Source organism: Rhincodon typus, chromosome 22 (genome assembly GCF_021869965.1).
Source record: "Rhincodon typus isolate 14 chromosome 22, sRhiTyp1.1, whole genome shotgun sequence".
NCBI lineage: Eukaryota > Metazoa > Chordata > Chondrichthyes > Orectolobiformes > Rhincodontidae > Rhincodon > Rhincodon typus.
The window spans coordinates 37,097,369-37,112,984 of NC_063353.1; the positions used below are offsets into that span (position 1 = coordinate 37,097,369).

At 42.3% G+C, this 15,616-nt stretch overlaps 1 protein-coding gene across 1 annotated transcript in view; it reads right to left on the reverse strand.

The window, feature by feature from the left end:
* Positions 1-9,773: 9,773 nt before the first annotated feature.
* LOC109932752 (exocyst complex component 4-like) overlaps positions 9,774-15,616 on the reverse strand; it is a 154,673-nt gene continuing 148,830 nt past the window's right edge. The window contains exon 7 of the mRNA XM_048609990.1: positions 9,774-11,481. Coding sequence (XP_048465947.1) covers positions 11,244-11,481 — 238 coding nt within the window. The 3' untranslated portion in view covers positions 9,774-11,243. The remainder of the gene's footprint in view (positions 11,482-15,616) is intronic.

A 15,616-nucleotide genomic window follows, 5' to 3' on the forward strand; every position in this document is an offset into this window, starting at 1 on the left:
TCTGGCCTGCTGTGCTCCTTTTAATGCCAATTATTTTATTAACAATTTATCTGATCAACTGTATTTAAACTCTGGCTATCAAAATGAGATTTAAACTCATAGTTTAAAAATCATTGCAGGTCTGGCAGCATCTGTTAACAGGGTTCTGAGGAAGGGTCACCGGACCCGAAACGTTAACTCTGTTTTTTCCTTGACAGATGCTGCCAGACCTGCTGAGCTTTTCCAGCAACTTCTGTTTTTTTTCCTGATTTACAGCATCCGCAGTTCTTTCGGTTTTTGTTTAAAAATCATTGTTCAGTCATCATGCTTATTGATCCAGTAACATAGCCACCACATTTCAGTATAAAATACTGTGTGATAACAGTAGTGAATATTTTTGGGGTCATCCACCTTGACAGGGTGCTCATCAAAATTAGGAATGTTAGTGGTGGTGAATGAATCATATTCCTGGAACTGAGTGTCAGCATCAAGCACCGCAAGTCAGCTGCAACAAGTCAGATGCCTTCAAAATATTAGGTTAGGTTGTCTGTTCGTATAGGGCTGTGACTGAGGCAGATAGTTGAGTGACAGAATAGAGGAAGCTTTATTTTGCATCTGACTGCATGGTACCTGTTCTGCAATGCTTGATGCTTACACTTATTCCCTCAAATGTGATCCATCCACCACAACTTATATCTCTCTTGGATACCCAGTCTTAAGGCCCCAAAGTGGAAATGGAGCATAGTAGACTTAAAATTAGCCTTTCAGGGTGAAATTCTGATTACTTGTGTTTGACACTATGCTTCAATGATTTTGCATATTTTAATTTGTAGTTACATTTTAAGACATTGTCACTCAAAGCTTATACTCTGAGCATTGGCATTCCAGCAACGGATGTGACAAATTATGAGGTTAATTGCCCCATGCTACAGTCTGTTTGGATCCTTCATCATGAATAATAAAAACAAATACTCTCTGACTCTTAACAGATGGGCCTAGTGCACTTTTTGATGAAACAAAGTGCACTTCCTCAGTTTCTCCTATCCAATTCCTAAGCCATTCATGTTGCCTGGGTCAAATTACCACATGTCATTCCAATTCCCACCATTCCTCAGACAGGGTGGCTTTGGGTTAATTTTCCTTTTCAACTGAATCCCACAAGAAAACTGTACATAACCTGAGGCTTCAGTGGTGGAGAGGGATTTGGGTGATGGACCATGTGTAATGTGACAATAAAGTATATTACCTCAGTAAGCCTGCTCTTCCTGATGCTGGAAACAGAAGATTGTTATTCCTACCATAGATTGGAATCTCACAGTTCTAAAGAAGGGTTGCTGGGCCCAAAATGTTAACTTTTATTTCTCTCCACAGATGCTGCCAGATCTGTTGAATTTTCCCAGCAGTTCCTATTTTTGTTTAGAATCACCCAGGCCCACCGCTTTCTTCGCCCTGGGCTGCTCAGGCTCCTGATTCGAAGGTAGCCATTAATAATTAGAATCTTCATTTGGAAATGAGTCATGGAGCACAGTTTATTCCAGGGATATGTGTTCTTAGGGCAGGAACAATGGATTCAGTAACTCATGTGTAGGCTGTCCTAAAACATAGGAATGTATGGTAACCCTAGTCTGAGCAGGACATCAGTTCACATGCAATCACAAAAAAAGCTGAATTAAATTTTCTTTCTCCCTCCCTCCTCTGGCTGAGTGGTTGGCGGTGGGGGTGGGGGTGGGGTTTGGAATCAGCAAAGGGCTTTGGAATCAGAAGGAAGAGTAGCAGGGCCTCACAGCTTTCTGACTCTCCTTAATTGAATCAGGGATGAGGAATCTGGAGGGGGTGGAGAGGTTGCCAGGTGTTTCCTAAAGGCTTCCCCATGGGTCTGGAAGGAGGAGGGTGTGGGGTTGTGCTGATCGGGCACCCTGTAGCCCACTGATGGCTATTCTGGAAGAGTGCATCTCTGGCCCCAAAAATACTCCTGGAACTGGCCCTTGCTTGTCTGACCCACTGTCACCTTCCAGCTGTTTGTGGAACATTATAATTGGTTGCCAGTTTTTGTATATTACAACAGTGCCTACACTTCAAAACTGCTTCATTAATTGTAAAGTGCTTTGGGAAGTTCAGAAGCTGTGAAAGGCAATGTGATATGACTTTCCTTTTTTGTTCACTGTGATAGTTGCAGCACTAAAGTAAAGAACTGAAACTAAAAGCAACAATTTTTCTTTGCTAATTTAGTTCTGTATTGTGAAGTTTTGGATTGGGGGGGAAGGGGGGAGGTGAAGGCTGACAGTTTAGAATTAAACATTTCAGGAACAGAAGTTTTACTTCTATAGAAACTAAATGACAAAATTATTTGAATGCTATATTAATGATTTCTTAAATGAATCTAATGATACTTTACTGTCACAAACACTAGACAATGTTGTTGATTCAGGATACTGGATATTATTAATGTCCTTAATGATGTTCTGTGGTGTAAGTTTTTGTTATATCCAGTCATGGGATGTAAGTATTGCTGGCTGGGCCAGCGTTCATTACCCATCTTTAGTTGCCCTTAAGAAGGTGGTAGTGAGCTACCTTCTTGAACTGCTGCAGTTCGTTTGTTGTAGGTAGACCCACAATGCAGTTAGGGTTTGATTTTTATTTGATATGATTTAATTTATTATTGTCACGTACCAAGATACAGTGAAAAGTACTGTTTTGCTAGCTAACCAGACAGATCATACTTTACGTTAGTACATCACGGTAATAGAACAGAATGCAGTGTTATGGCTGCTTTCCTAATGCAGTGCGAAGTGTAGACAGAGGCAAGGGAAGAAAGGTTGTTTCTCGTGATGAACGGAGCTGTGTTCACAACTGTCTTCAATTTCTCACAGTCTTGGGCAGAGCAGTTGCAATATCAAGCTGTGATGCATCCAGATAGGATGCTTTCTATGGTACATCCATAAAAATTGGTAAAGTTGTTGCAGCCATGCCAAATTTCCTTTGCCTTCTGAGGAGGTAGAGGCATTGGTATGCTTTCTTGACTACAGCATTACATGGATGGACCAGGATAGATTGTTGGTGCTATTTACTCCTAGGAACTTGAAGCTCTCAACCGCCCCCATCTCAGCACCATTGGTACAGAAGGTGCGTGTCCTCCATTCTGCTTCCTGAATTCAACGACCAGCTTCTTCATTTTGCTGACATTAAGGGAGAGAATGTTGTCTTTATTCCATGTCATCAACAAATTTGTAAATGGAGTAAGAGCTAAATTTGGTTACACAGTCAAGAGTGTATAAGGAGTATAGTAAGGGGCTGAATATGCAGCCTTGTGGGGCATCAGTGTTGAGGATTATTGTGGAGGAGGTGTTGCCTATCCTTTATGATTGCGTCTACAGGTCAGGAAGTTGAGGATCCAGTTGCAGAGGTGGAGCTGAGTCCTAGATCTCAAAGTTTGGAGATGAGTTTTGTTGGAATTATGATGTTGAATGCCGTGCTAAAATCAATAAATAGGAATCTGATGAAGGTGTCCTTGTTATCCAGATGTTTCAGGGATGAGTGTAGTGCCAGGGAGATGGTGGCTGCCGTGGATCTATTGTGATGGGAGGTGAATAGTAGTGGATCAAGGCAGTCTGGGAGGCTGGGGTTGATGTGTGCCGTTTTCTTGAAACACTTCATAATGATGGAGGGAGGGAATTCCAGGATTTTGACCCAACAACTCTGAAGGAACGGTCATATATTTCCAAGTCAGGACAGTGAGTGGCTTGGAGGGAACCTTGTAGGTCAGGGTGTTCCCATGTATCACTATCCTTGTCCTCCTAAGTGGTTGTGGGCTTGGAAGGTGCTAAGAATGTATAGTGAATTTCTGCAGTACATCTTGTAGATAGCATACACTTCTGCTGCTGACCATCGGTAGCAGAGGGAATGGATGCCGGTGCATGTGGTGCCAATCAAGTGGGCTGTTTTGTCCTGGAAGGTGTCAAGCAGCTTGAGTGTTGTTGGAGCTACACCCATCCAGGCAAGTGAGGAGTATTTCATCACACTCCCCACCTGTGCCTTCTAGATGGTGGACAGGCTTTAGGGAGTCAGGAGGTGGGGCACTTATTACAAGATTCCTAATCTCCGACCTCCTCTTGTAACCATAGTATTGATATAACTAGTCCAGTTCAGTTGCCAGTTAATGGTAATGCCCAGGATATTGATAGTGGGGGATTCTGTGATGGTTATGTCGTTGAACATTTAGGGTCAATGGTTAGATTCTCTCTCATTGAAAATGGTCATTTCCTGACACAAGTGGCAAGCAACATTTGTGCCATATAAGTCCAAGCCTAGATATTGTCCAGATCTTATTGTCTTTGGGCATACATCTCCTCAGATACTGAAGCAGTGCAAGTCATTGGAGTATATACCCAATTCTGACCTTATGATGGAGGGAAGATCATTGATGAAGTAGCTCAAGATGGCTGAATCAAGGACACAGCCATAGGGCTTAATTTAAATGTGGTATCAATTCCCTGTCTTGAGAATCTGATTGCCTCTTCGTAAAACTATGCCTAGACATTTTCAGCTTCAAATAATCCCTTTAGGGATTTAACCAAACACTTCTGATTTGGAACTATAGAAGTAAATTCCTTACATTGAGGTAATTTATTTCATCAAAGTTATAAACTAATTTCCTTCTTTAAGAGCAACTGTTCTTGACATCAGCTTCAGCCAAAACTTCTGCAAAACTACTCAACCCAAAAAGGCTTTCTTCAAGCTATGGATGTTCACCCTAACCCAAAAAAAATTCTAGAATTTTTTAAACTCAAGCTTAATACACATCACTGTTTATTCTGTTTGTTGTAAAACTCTTCTGATGTGAAAAAAACCATTAGCACCCAATTGCTCTTTTTCACTTTTTAAAAAGGAAGTCACAATAGTGACAGAAATATTTACAAGTTAATCACTAAATCTCTTTACACACAGAAACTCATACGCTACCAGTTCAAGATAAAGGATTAAAATGTATATACCTTACATCACACATGCAAATATATTAAAGGTTAGAACTTACCATGTGACAGCATGAGACCCCACCTATCATAAACTGATTTAATCTCTAAATTTTCATTTCCAAATGGAACAATTAAATTTCCTACCTCACTAAGCAATCTTGCCCACCATGTTTCTCAGTCCAACAGGTTCAATAAAATTTCCCTCATGATATCATGTTCATTGCTGCTGGAGCGGTGAAAAGGACCTTTGAAATATATCGGGACACTTTGTTAGAAGTTAAGTAATGCTTGAACAACAGATACTCTGGAAATTTTCTGAAGTTTAGTCCTAAAAAGTGTAAGTGTTGTGATACGCTACCTTATAGGAGTCACCAGCAGAAAAGGCAAGTCTTGGTTATAGGCATCTTGCTAGGGATTGCCCTTGTTCTGGACATATAATGAAGGGATGAGGAGGCCACGCCAGTGCAGTACCACTGACATAGGAGGGGGCAGCATGCTTCCACTCTTCGGGACATTTCTTCTTAATTCTCTGGGCCTCCAATGCAGGACTTTAGAAGGTGTTTACCCTCTCTATTCATTGCTGAACTGTCCTGTAATATGTCAGTGTGCCAGCCATAGTGGATCCCACATTCATTGGAAGTGGATGCACAGAGTAAATATATACTGTACATTGCAGTGAGTGACTGGCCATCCTGCAACAGCTCCCACCTCTGCTAGAGGCACGCAGGCCGGTCATTGTGGTTGGAGACTTTAACTGCAACATTGAGGCAGTTGGATGATCCAAAGGGGCAGACACCAAACTGGGTTCCACGTTCAGATTCCTGATGGAAATGGCTGAAGACACAAAACTGCATGACGTCTTCAGCACTCCTGCAGATGCAGCACAGTGTAGATAGACCTGGTTGTGACCAGAGGGGTCTATCTGCTCAAGGATAGATTTCCTGTTTATGTCCCAATCATTCTCTGTCAGATCCACTGACATTAAGCTAGTGCTTTTCCCCTGACTACTGCCTCACTGTCACTTACAGGACAACCAGCAGGCCAGCAAAGGAACATCAAAGCTGAACGTAAAACTGTTGACTATGGAACACATTGAGGAGTTCAAAAAGGGATTACATAGGTTGGAAAACCGTGGAGCCCCTCTTTCAGTTTCTAGCTGACAGGTGGGAAACAGTCATGGGGAACATAGAGAGGTTTTTCTTCCTTAAAGGTGTTCAGAAGGAAAGAGAAAGACGGGGTAAACTGTCCAAACTCTAGAAAGGCATTCAGAACCTACTTCTGGTGCAGATGGTGGGGATTGATGATGTCAAGGAGGATCACCTGGGGATGAAGAACCAGCAAGCCTTGCTCTTTGTCTTGGAAGCCTCCAAGATAATCTTCTGGTCCAGGATCTACACCGTGGAGCTGGATGAGACATGTTCACATTTCTTCTTCCTAATGTGCACAGGGAGAGCTCCATGATCAACATCCTGATGGAAGAAGATGGTTCAGTAATGTCATCTCAGTCTGACATCCTAAGGATCAGCAAATCCTTTTATGCACACTGTAAAACATGAAGCCCACAGATAGTACAGTCTCCCATTTGTTCCTGTCCTCTATCATGGAGGTCTTAGATGACAGCTCCTGGGAGAGGCTAGACCAGCCGCTATCTTTGGATGAGCTGACCAAGGCCCTTGAGTCCTTAGAAAAGAATAAAACGTCCTGAAGCGATGGCTTACCAGCTGAGTTGTATTCTGCTCTGTGGGTCTCGATAGGCCAGGACCTGCAGGAGGTATACGACACTATGCTTCCGACAGGTAGCATGTGCAAATTGCTGAGGAAAGATATCATCATTCTTATCAACAAGCAGAAGGCGGGAAGGGAGAAAATTGGAAATTGGTGATTGAAGATTATAACAATTTCATTGTTGATTGAAGATTATAAACTCCTGTCTAAGCTCATTGCCAACCTGGACAGATCTGCTCTGGGATCAGTCGTCCACCCTGACCAAACCTGTTCCGTACCAGGCAGGAAGATCTCTGAGACCCTTGTGCTCCTCAGGAACACGATTGCCTATGTGCAGGACAGGGGTGGTTGGACAACTGCCTCATCACCCTGGACCAGGAGAAGGCCTTTGACAAGATATTGCACACCTGCATGTGGGCCGTGCTCTCCAAAATGGCCTTTGAGAAGGGAATCGGCAGTTGGATCTCATTGCTCTACACCAACAGTATTAATTAGCAGATGTGAATCAGAAAGCTTCCTGGTAACGTCTGGAGTCAGGCAGGGCTGCCTACTCTCTCCTGCCTTGTTTGGTCTTGTATAGAGCCTTTCACTAAATCAATCAGGATGTGAGCTTGAAAGAGGTGACTACTCCAGACAGCAGAGCCTGCAGGTCAAAGCCTCCCTGTGGGTGGATGATGAATCCATTTTCTGCTTGGATCCACTGTTAGTGCACAAACTCAGGAGCATTTGTGACCAGTTCAAACTGGCATTGGAAGCCAAGGTAAATCAAGACAAGAGGTGAGGCCATGTTCTTTGGGAATTGGGCTGACCAATCCTTTACTTGCATCACTGCTTGGTCAGATCAGCTGAAATTGCTGGGATTATGGTTTGGAGGGACTGGGGTGAGTGCCAGAACTTGGGAGGAGTGTATTACCAAGGTGAGGCAGAAACTGGGCATATGGGAGCACCATTACTTCTCCATTGTCGGTAGAAACCAAGTCATCAGCTGTGAGGTACTCTCAATTAATTGCATGTAGTGTAGGTCTAGCCAATTCCCCGAGCCTGTGCCACTGCAGTCACCCAAGCCATCTTCCACTTTATCTGGAAGTCAAAGATGGACCATGTCCATAGGGAAACCCTGTACAAAGTTCTGGATAAGGGAAGTGGTGGAGGGGGAGGGAGGGGGGGCGTACCCAATGCCACACTTGTCCTGATGGCCATCTTTCTGTGCAGCTACATCATGTTGTGCATAGACCCTCGGTATGCAAACACCAAGTGTTGCTACATACTGAGGTTCTACCTGTCCCTGGTGTTATGAAGGATGGGCCTGGTCTTGTTGCTGTGGAACATTCCAAGTAGTTGGACCATTCCATATCACCTGTTTCTTGTGGAAAAATTTGTAAAAGAAAACACCTCTTACCACTAGTCCATTAGGCAGTGGTCAGCACATAGTGTCCTCAAGACCCTGAAGGAAAAAGAGAGGGCTGATCCTGTTGGTGGTTCCCAGAGCAGACTATCAAAGTTATTTGAGATTACCTCATCATCAGAACTTTCTAACAAGCACCAAGACATCCCTTGGCTGATGGCGGAAGGGCACTGCCTGTCAGATCCCCCACGTACACCCGGACTCTGCACCAGCATACATTGTCTTTAAAGCAGTTGTGTTGCCAAAGACACGGTCACATGTCTCCTTATGAAATGTGCCTGTGCAAAAAAAGTCTGGAGGGAGATGCAGTGGTTGTGACTGTGGTTCATTCCGAGTAGGTCTGTGACATAGGACTGTGTGCTCTATTGGTCTGTTCCCCAGGACATGGTCTTCGAAGCGCAGACAATCAACTTGGTGAAAGGTGCTCTTTGGTCTGCCTCTAACTTGCTGGTCTTCCAGTGCAAAGAGTGGACCTCGATGGAGTATTGCAGATTGACACATTCCAATGTCCAGGATTATGTGCTGAGGGATGCACTAAAGCGTGGGGCAGCCGCTGCCAAAGTACAGTGGGGCAAGACTATTCTCCGAGTTCTTTCTGCCAAAATACAAGAGGGGTCTACAGGATACAGGAGTTGTCAGACTCTTTCGTTGCCTCAAAGCAGTGTATATAGTGTTCTGTATGAGTTAAGAAATGCATTTGGCCTTTGCAACTGTGGGTAATGTCAAATCCAGTTTGTTTTCCTTGACATGCAAAGAATCTACAGAACTGCTGTCGTACCTGTGCATGTACATAAACATTTTTTATGAATAAAGTATATTTTTGCAGTTAAAAAATGTGGGGAATGACCACCATAAGGATCTTTCTATCAAAGTATAATGAGGTCCAAAAACAGAGGTTACTGGAAAAGCTCAGCAGGTCTGGCAGCATCTGTGAAGGAAAAATCAGAGTTAACGTTTCAGGTGCAGTGACCCTTCCTCAGAACCAGGATGTTGCCAGGACTGGAGGCTTTGAGTTATAAGGATAGACAGGAATTTTTTTCACGGGAGCATCGCAGGTTGAGGGGTGACCTTATAGAGGTTTATAAAATGGTGAAGGGCATAGATAAGGTGATTAGCAAAGGCCTTTTCCTTAGGTTGGGTAATTCAAAACTGGGGGGCTTATTTTTAAGATAAGAGGAGAAAGATTTAAAACGAACCGGAGGGGCAACCTTTTCACATAGAGGATGGTTCATATGTGGAATGCCAGAGAAAGTGTTAGATGCATGTACAGTTACAACATTTAAAAGAAATCTGGATAGTACATGATTAGGAAATGTTTAGAGGGATATGAGCCAAATGCAGACAAGTGCGACTGGTTTAGTTTGGGAAACTTGATTGGCATGGACGAGTTGGACCATGGGGTCTGTTTCATGCTGTATAACTCTATGACCAAGAAGGGAAAAGGGATGGTTTTGGCATTGTAACTTCAACTTGACAAGGACCATTCAAGTGAAGCCCAATGGGCTCCTCAAGTGAATTTCTCTCAATGATGCTCTTCCAACTGTGTTGCAAGTGGTTTTGGGATGTTTTTATAGCTCTAGATTGAACTAGCAGCTCAGATCATTAGGTGTCATATGTTGGCATTTCAGTGTGGGAAGCTTGACTCTCGTATGGAAAAAAGCTAAAAAGAAGACAAGCATAAGAATCCTGACTGAGAAATTCTTTTTTCAGCTTTATTGCAGAATATTTTGTGTGCACATTAGAAGACAAAATGATTTCTGATTCATGCAGTGTGGTAATAAATAGTACAGATTATGCAGTTAAGGGCATTTATATATAAAGGAACTTGTGACAGGAAAAACATTCCATGTTCCATTTTTGTGAATCTATATAACAACATAACAGATGTTACAATAATAGTTCTGTGCAAATGTACTTTTTTTTGCAACTGACCAGTCCTGATTTATAGTTAGTACCCGAGCTACTTCTATTGACAAAATACATAATAGAGTGTAGGAGATTTTTTTTGTCTCACTTGGATATAGATACTTTGCACAGACAAATTAAAAAGGGGATCAGCACAAAAGGTAAGGGGAAACCTCTTTAATTGGCCTACATATATCAGATACAAAATAGGGAAGTCTCTGCACACTTGCCCATATTTATTTTCATCTTTTTATAATTACACTTCAGTTTATCTCAAGTTGCTAATCTGATCTGCTTGATCCAAAGGCCTTATTACCATGTGACTTAGATTCTGGGGCCAATGACACACTAAAACAAATCCAAACCTCACCAGTTCATTCCCCATCATTAAGTGTCCATTATTGTGCTAGGTTTTACTTTATTTTACCCATAAAATCCAAGTATGATGATCAAATTTAGCAAAAATTATGAACTTCTTCAGGCTGTGAAATCTAAGCTTAGTTGTTGAATATTAGATTAAAACAATGCAAATTTTGTAGCAATGTGTGCCAATTTGAAATATTTGAAGGTAAAACATTATTTATTAAATGTGCTCTTGCCATAAATAGTTCATTTTTGCTACAGAAATGCACCCTTTTGGTTTTGTTTCTGCAGCTAATCCCTTTTATGGTAACCAAGTGAAACTTCAACTGGATAATAGAGCCAATTTGGTGGCTTGGGAGAGGAAGATCTATTGACTGACTTTAGGTTGCCACCTTTGGGCAGATGAATTTACCAACTATTAGCTAAGGAGAACTGTACTGTTGCACATCAACTGCACTGTGTGTGGGTGAATAAAGTCAGCAGCTAGAAACTGTGAGTAGTCAGCTAATCGTTGGGTGGCACTGATGGTGAAAGAAGCGCAGGGAACTAAAGACAGGCAACCAGGTTCCCTAAAGCAGGAATGTAGAGGAGAAATAAAGAGTGTGATGTTGCCTGCTAATTCTGTACTTAAGTTTCAATTGGCCAGCAAAAAAAGGAAAACAGACCCACAAGAACCAAACTGCTTTCTGCAAAGAAATTCCCTTAGTACTTCTCAGAAGGCAACAAGCTACAATAATGCCAACTTAAACTTTATAATCTATGTACATGTTTCACTGCTAATAGATCAAAACAAACACACACTGAATATGATGGCAAGTTGCCTTTGAGGCTAGCCACAACTCTAAATAAGATGGAGTTGTACTGTATTGAGTCCCTACTTTGAGGCTGGGCATTTAGACTGTAGTGATCTTCTTGTCCTTGGTGGCCTGTTTTATAGCAGCCTGCTCACAGATGATCTCTTTCAGCCGCTGCAATCGCATGTTCTGAGTGGTCTGATCTCCAACTCCAGTTTGGCTGCGATGGAGGAGGCTTAAGGCGTTGATGTACTCCAATTCTGTGTACTTTACCCCTTGGTCCACCACTAGGTTGAGCAGCTCGTCTGGATTGTTGTACAGCATCTCATAGTATTGCCTGTGTAGCAAAACAGAAATGAAGGTCAACCAAGTGCGAATAACTTCACACGTGATATCTTAAAAATTGTAGGTATAAATGCTAACATTCATACACCTTCCTAACTGCCACTGAACCTGCATGTTAACCGTAGAAGTCCGAGTTCAGGATTCTCTTAAGTTCTTTTGTCCTCAGGTTTCTGAAGTCTTTTCCCATTTGGAAAACAGTCTACACCTCTATTCTTCCTACCTCACACTTTTCCACAATGTATTCTACCCGCCACTTCTTTGCCCACTCTCTTAGCCTGTCGAAGTCCTTCTGCAGCTCTATCATCTCCTCAACACTACCTGTCCCTCCACCTATTTTTGTGTCATCTGCAAAGATAGCAACAATGCTCTCGTTTCCTTCATTCAGACCGCTAATGTAGAATGTGAATAGTCCCATTACTGATACCTGTGAAACTCCACTAGTTACTGGCTGCTATCCTGAAAAAGACCCCTTTATCCCCACTCTCTGCCTATTGCCAGTCAGCTACTCTATCCATGCCAGTACTTTGCTCCTAACACCATGGGCTCATATCTTATTGAGCTGCCTTCTGTGTGGCACTCTGTCAAAAGCCTTCTGCTAATCCAAAATAGATCATTTCTACTGGCTCTCTTTTGTCTAACTGCTCATTATCTCCTCAAAGAATTTGAACTGATTTGTCAGGCATGACCTCCCCTGATGAAGCTGCGCTGACCCAGCCCGATTTTACCAAGCATTTCCAAGTACAGAAAACATTTTATTAACCAACTCCTCTGGGTCGAGGAATGTGCAGTTGATCAAATATTCAGATAATCAGAGGTCCACATAGTCAATGTAAATACACATACCAGGGAAAAGAACTGTAATGCAGAGGGTATACACATCACTGTTGTGCTTTATTTACAGCATAGATCACTGAAATAATAATTATACAATTTTGCCTTAAATAAAACTTACCGGCAGAGAGCCTTCTTATTTGCACCCTCACATGACTACTCCGACATTGTGGTAGATCGCGATATATGAGGAGAAACTGACTTGAAATTGAATCAACTGTTGTGGCCATTCGATTCAACAAGTATATTTACATTGATGTAAATAAATTAGAAAGCATTAATAACTGGAGAGAATAATATGTAAACTTTGCAGCATATAATTTTTGCTGGCTTATAAAATGCCGGTTAAAACAAAGTTTGCTGTACTCCGCAATCTCATTCTTAATAATGGACATTAAAACCATACCACCATACAAGGCCAGGCTAATTGGCCGATAATTTTCTGTCTTCTGCCTCCTCCCTTCACCAACAAGGAAGACTCTCCTCAACTCTAGTCATTCCTGAAAGATCACCACCAATGCCTCCAAAATCTCAACTATCTCTTTTTGAATCCTGAGGTGTAGTCCATCCAATATGGGTGATTTATTCAACTTTAGACCTTTCAGCTTCCCTAGTACATTCTCCTTCATGATGGCCACCTCACTCACCTCTGTCCCCAACCCTCTTGAAGCTCTGGTATGTTGCTGGTGTCTTTCACCATAAAGAGAGTTGCAAAGTACCTATTCAGTTGCTCTGCCATTTCTTTATTCCCCATTAATAATTCTCCAGCAGTCCAATGTCCACTCTCTAACCTTTCATGCATCTTAAAAAAAAACCTCTTGCAATGTTCTGTTATATTTCTAGCTAATGTGCTCTCATGTTTCATCTTCTTCCCCCTTTTGCTTTTTTAGTTGTCCTCTGCTGGTTTTTAAAGGCTGCCCAATCTTCTGGTTTTCCCACTGACCTTCACCAGATTATGTGCTTTTTCCTTTGTTTTTATGCTGTCCCTGACTTCCCTTGTCAGTCATGGTTGCCTCCTCCTCCCCTTAGTATTTTGCTTCTTCCTTGGGATGAATTTCTGCTGTGCCTCCTGAATTATCCCTAGAAACTCTTACCATTGCTGCTCCACAATTTTCCTTGCTAGGTTTCCCTTTCAGTCTACTCTGGCAAGCTCCTCCTTCATATCTTTGTATTTACTTTTACTCAATTGTAATACCATAACATCTGATTCCAGATTCTTCTCTCAAACCCTAGGGTGAATTCTATCATATTATGATAGAACCCTAGGGTTCCTTCACCTTAAGTGCCCTAATCATGTCTGCCTCACTACACATCAAATCAAGACCTGCCTGTTCCCTCATGGGCTCTACAACAAGCTGCTCCAAAAAAAAAAACATCTCATCGACATTCCAAAAATTTCTTTTCTTGGGGCCCACTACCAACTTGATTTTCCCAGTCCATGTGTATATTAAAGTTCCCCTTGATTATTGGAATGGTGCTTTTCTGACATGCCTTTGTCTTCTGATTTACTTTCTGCTCCACATCCTGCTACTGCGAGGAGGCCCCTACATAACTTTCAGCAAGGAGTTTTTCCTTTATGCTTCCTCTACCCATGCAGATTCTACCCTTTCCTCTTTCACTTCTTGCTATTGATTAAATTTCATTTCTTTCTAACAAGGCAACCCAGCCCTCTCTGCCCATCAAATGTGTCCTTTCGATAGGACACTTATCCTTAAGTACTGAGTTCCCAGCCCTGATGCTCTTGCAGCAATGTCTTTGTGATGGCCACAACATCATACCTGCTAATTTCAATCTGTGCTACAAGCTCATTTCCCTTGCTTCATTTGCTATGGGTATTTAAATACAATACCCTCAGTCCTGCATTGAACACCCTTTTCTCATTGTTGTCCCTTATCTGCTGTGACTGAAGTTAAATTCCTAACCCTTTCCATACTCTCTGTACTATTAGTTGTTCTGGAAACTTTAATACCCTTTCCTGAGCCTGTCTCCACATCCCAGCCGAAGTCCTCATGATCTCAATCTATCTCGAATTGCGTCATTACTTTGTCTACCTTATTCCGAATGTTTGTGCATGAAGATAAAAAGCCTTTATGTTTATTCTATTAGAGTTTCCTTACACTTTTAGGTCCTTGGTACAATGTGACATTCACACATTCTGATCCTTCTCTTTATTTTCTGGTAATAATCAACCGCATCATTAACCAGAAATTCTACCTTCTCCTTTACCTTTGATTTTATAGTTTTCCACGCGCCTACTCCTATTCAGTTTAAAGCCCTGTCCACAGCCCTAGTTATGTGTAGAACAGTTATAAGAAATGTTAGAATTAGATCTGCTGTAGGAGCTCGCAAGGAGTTGTCTGGTGTTGGCGCCATCTTGCATCTTGCACCTGTCCTGGGCTTCCAACGTAAATGCGACAGTCAAGAAGGCATAACAACGCGTCTTCTTCCTCAGGTGGCTCAGGAAATTTGGCGTGTCCATAGGGTCCCTCACCAACTTCTACAGATGCACCATTGAAAGCATACTGTCCGGGTGCATAATGGCCTGGTATGGCAACTGCTCTGCCCAGGACCGTAAAGAAATACTGAAGGTGGTGTGCACAGCCCAGGCCATCACGGAAGCCAACCTTCTATCCATGGGACTCTACTTACACGGCTCGCTGCCGCAGAAAGGCGGCCAACATCAAAGACCCATCGCACTTTAGTAATGACCTCCTAAAACCTCTTCCGTCAGGCAGAAGATACAGATGCCAGAACACACGCATGAGCAGGTTCAGGAACAGCTTCTTTCCAGCCATTATCAGATTGTTGAATGGGCTCTAGCCTCAAATAATGTGACCTGCAATGTAACCTGTATGCCTCTAAGTCTTTTTGATCTGTACATCTTTTGCTTGCTTTGATCTGCCTGTACCACTCGTAAACGAAGCTTTTCACTGCATTTCAGTACACATGACAATAAAATAAAAACCAAAATCAAATCAAATCAAATCAAAAGTGATTCACCAGGAGTCTGGTCCCGGCATAATTCAGATGGAGCCTTTCCTATCAAAACAGCTCCCCCCTTCCCCAGTACTAGTGCCAATGTTGCATCACTCCACTACTGTGATGGGTTTTATGCAGTTGAGGAAGGGTGGAGGCACAAATGGAACAAAAGAGAAGATCAAGGAAAGATTCGAGAGAGAGATTAGAGATAAAAGATGTCATGGAACAAAATGTAAGGTAGCATTATTCCAATGTGCAATTGTCGTAACCAATGCAGAGCAGACTGCAAAGTGAGCATAGAATGCCTACAGTGTGGG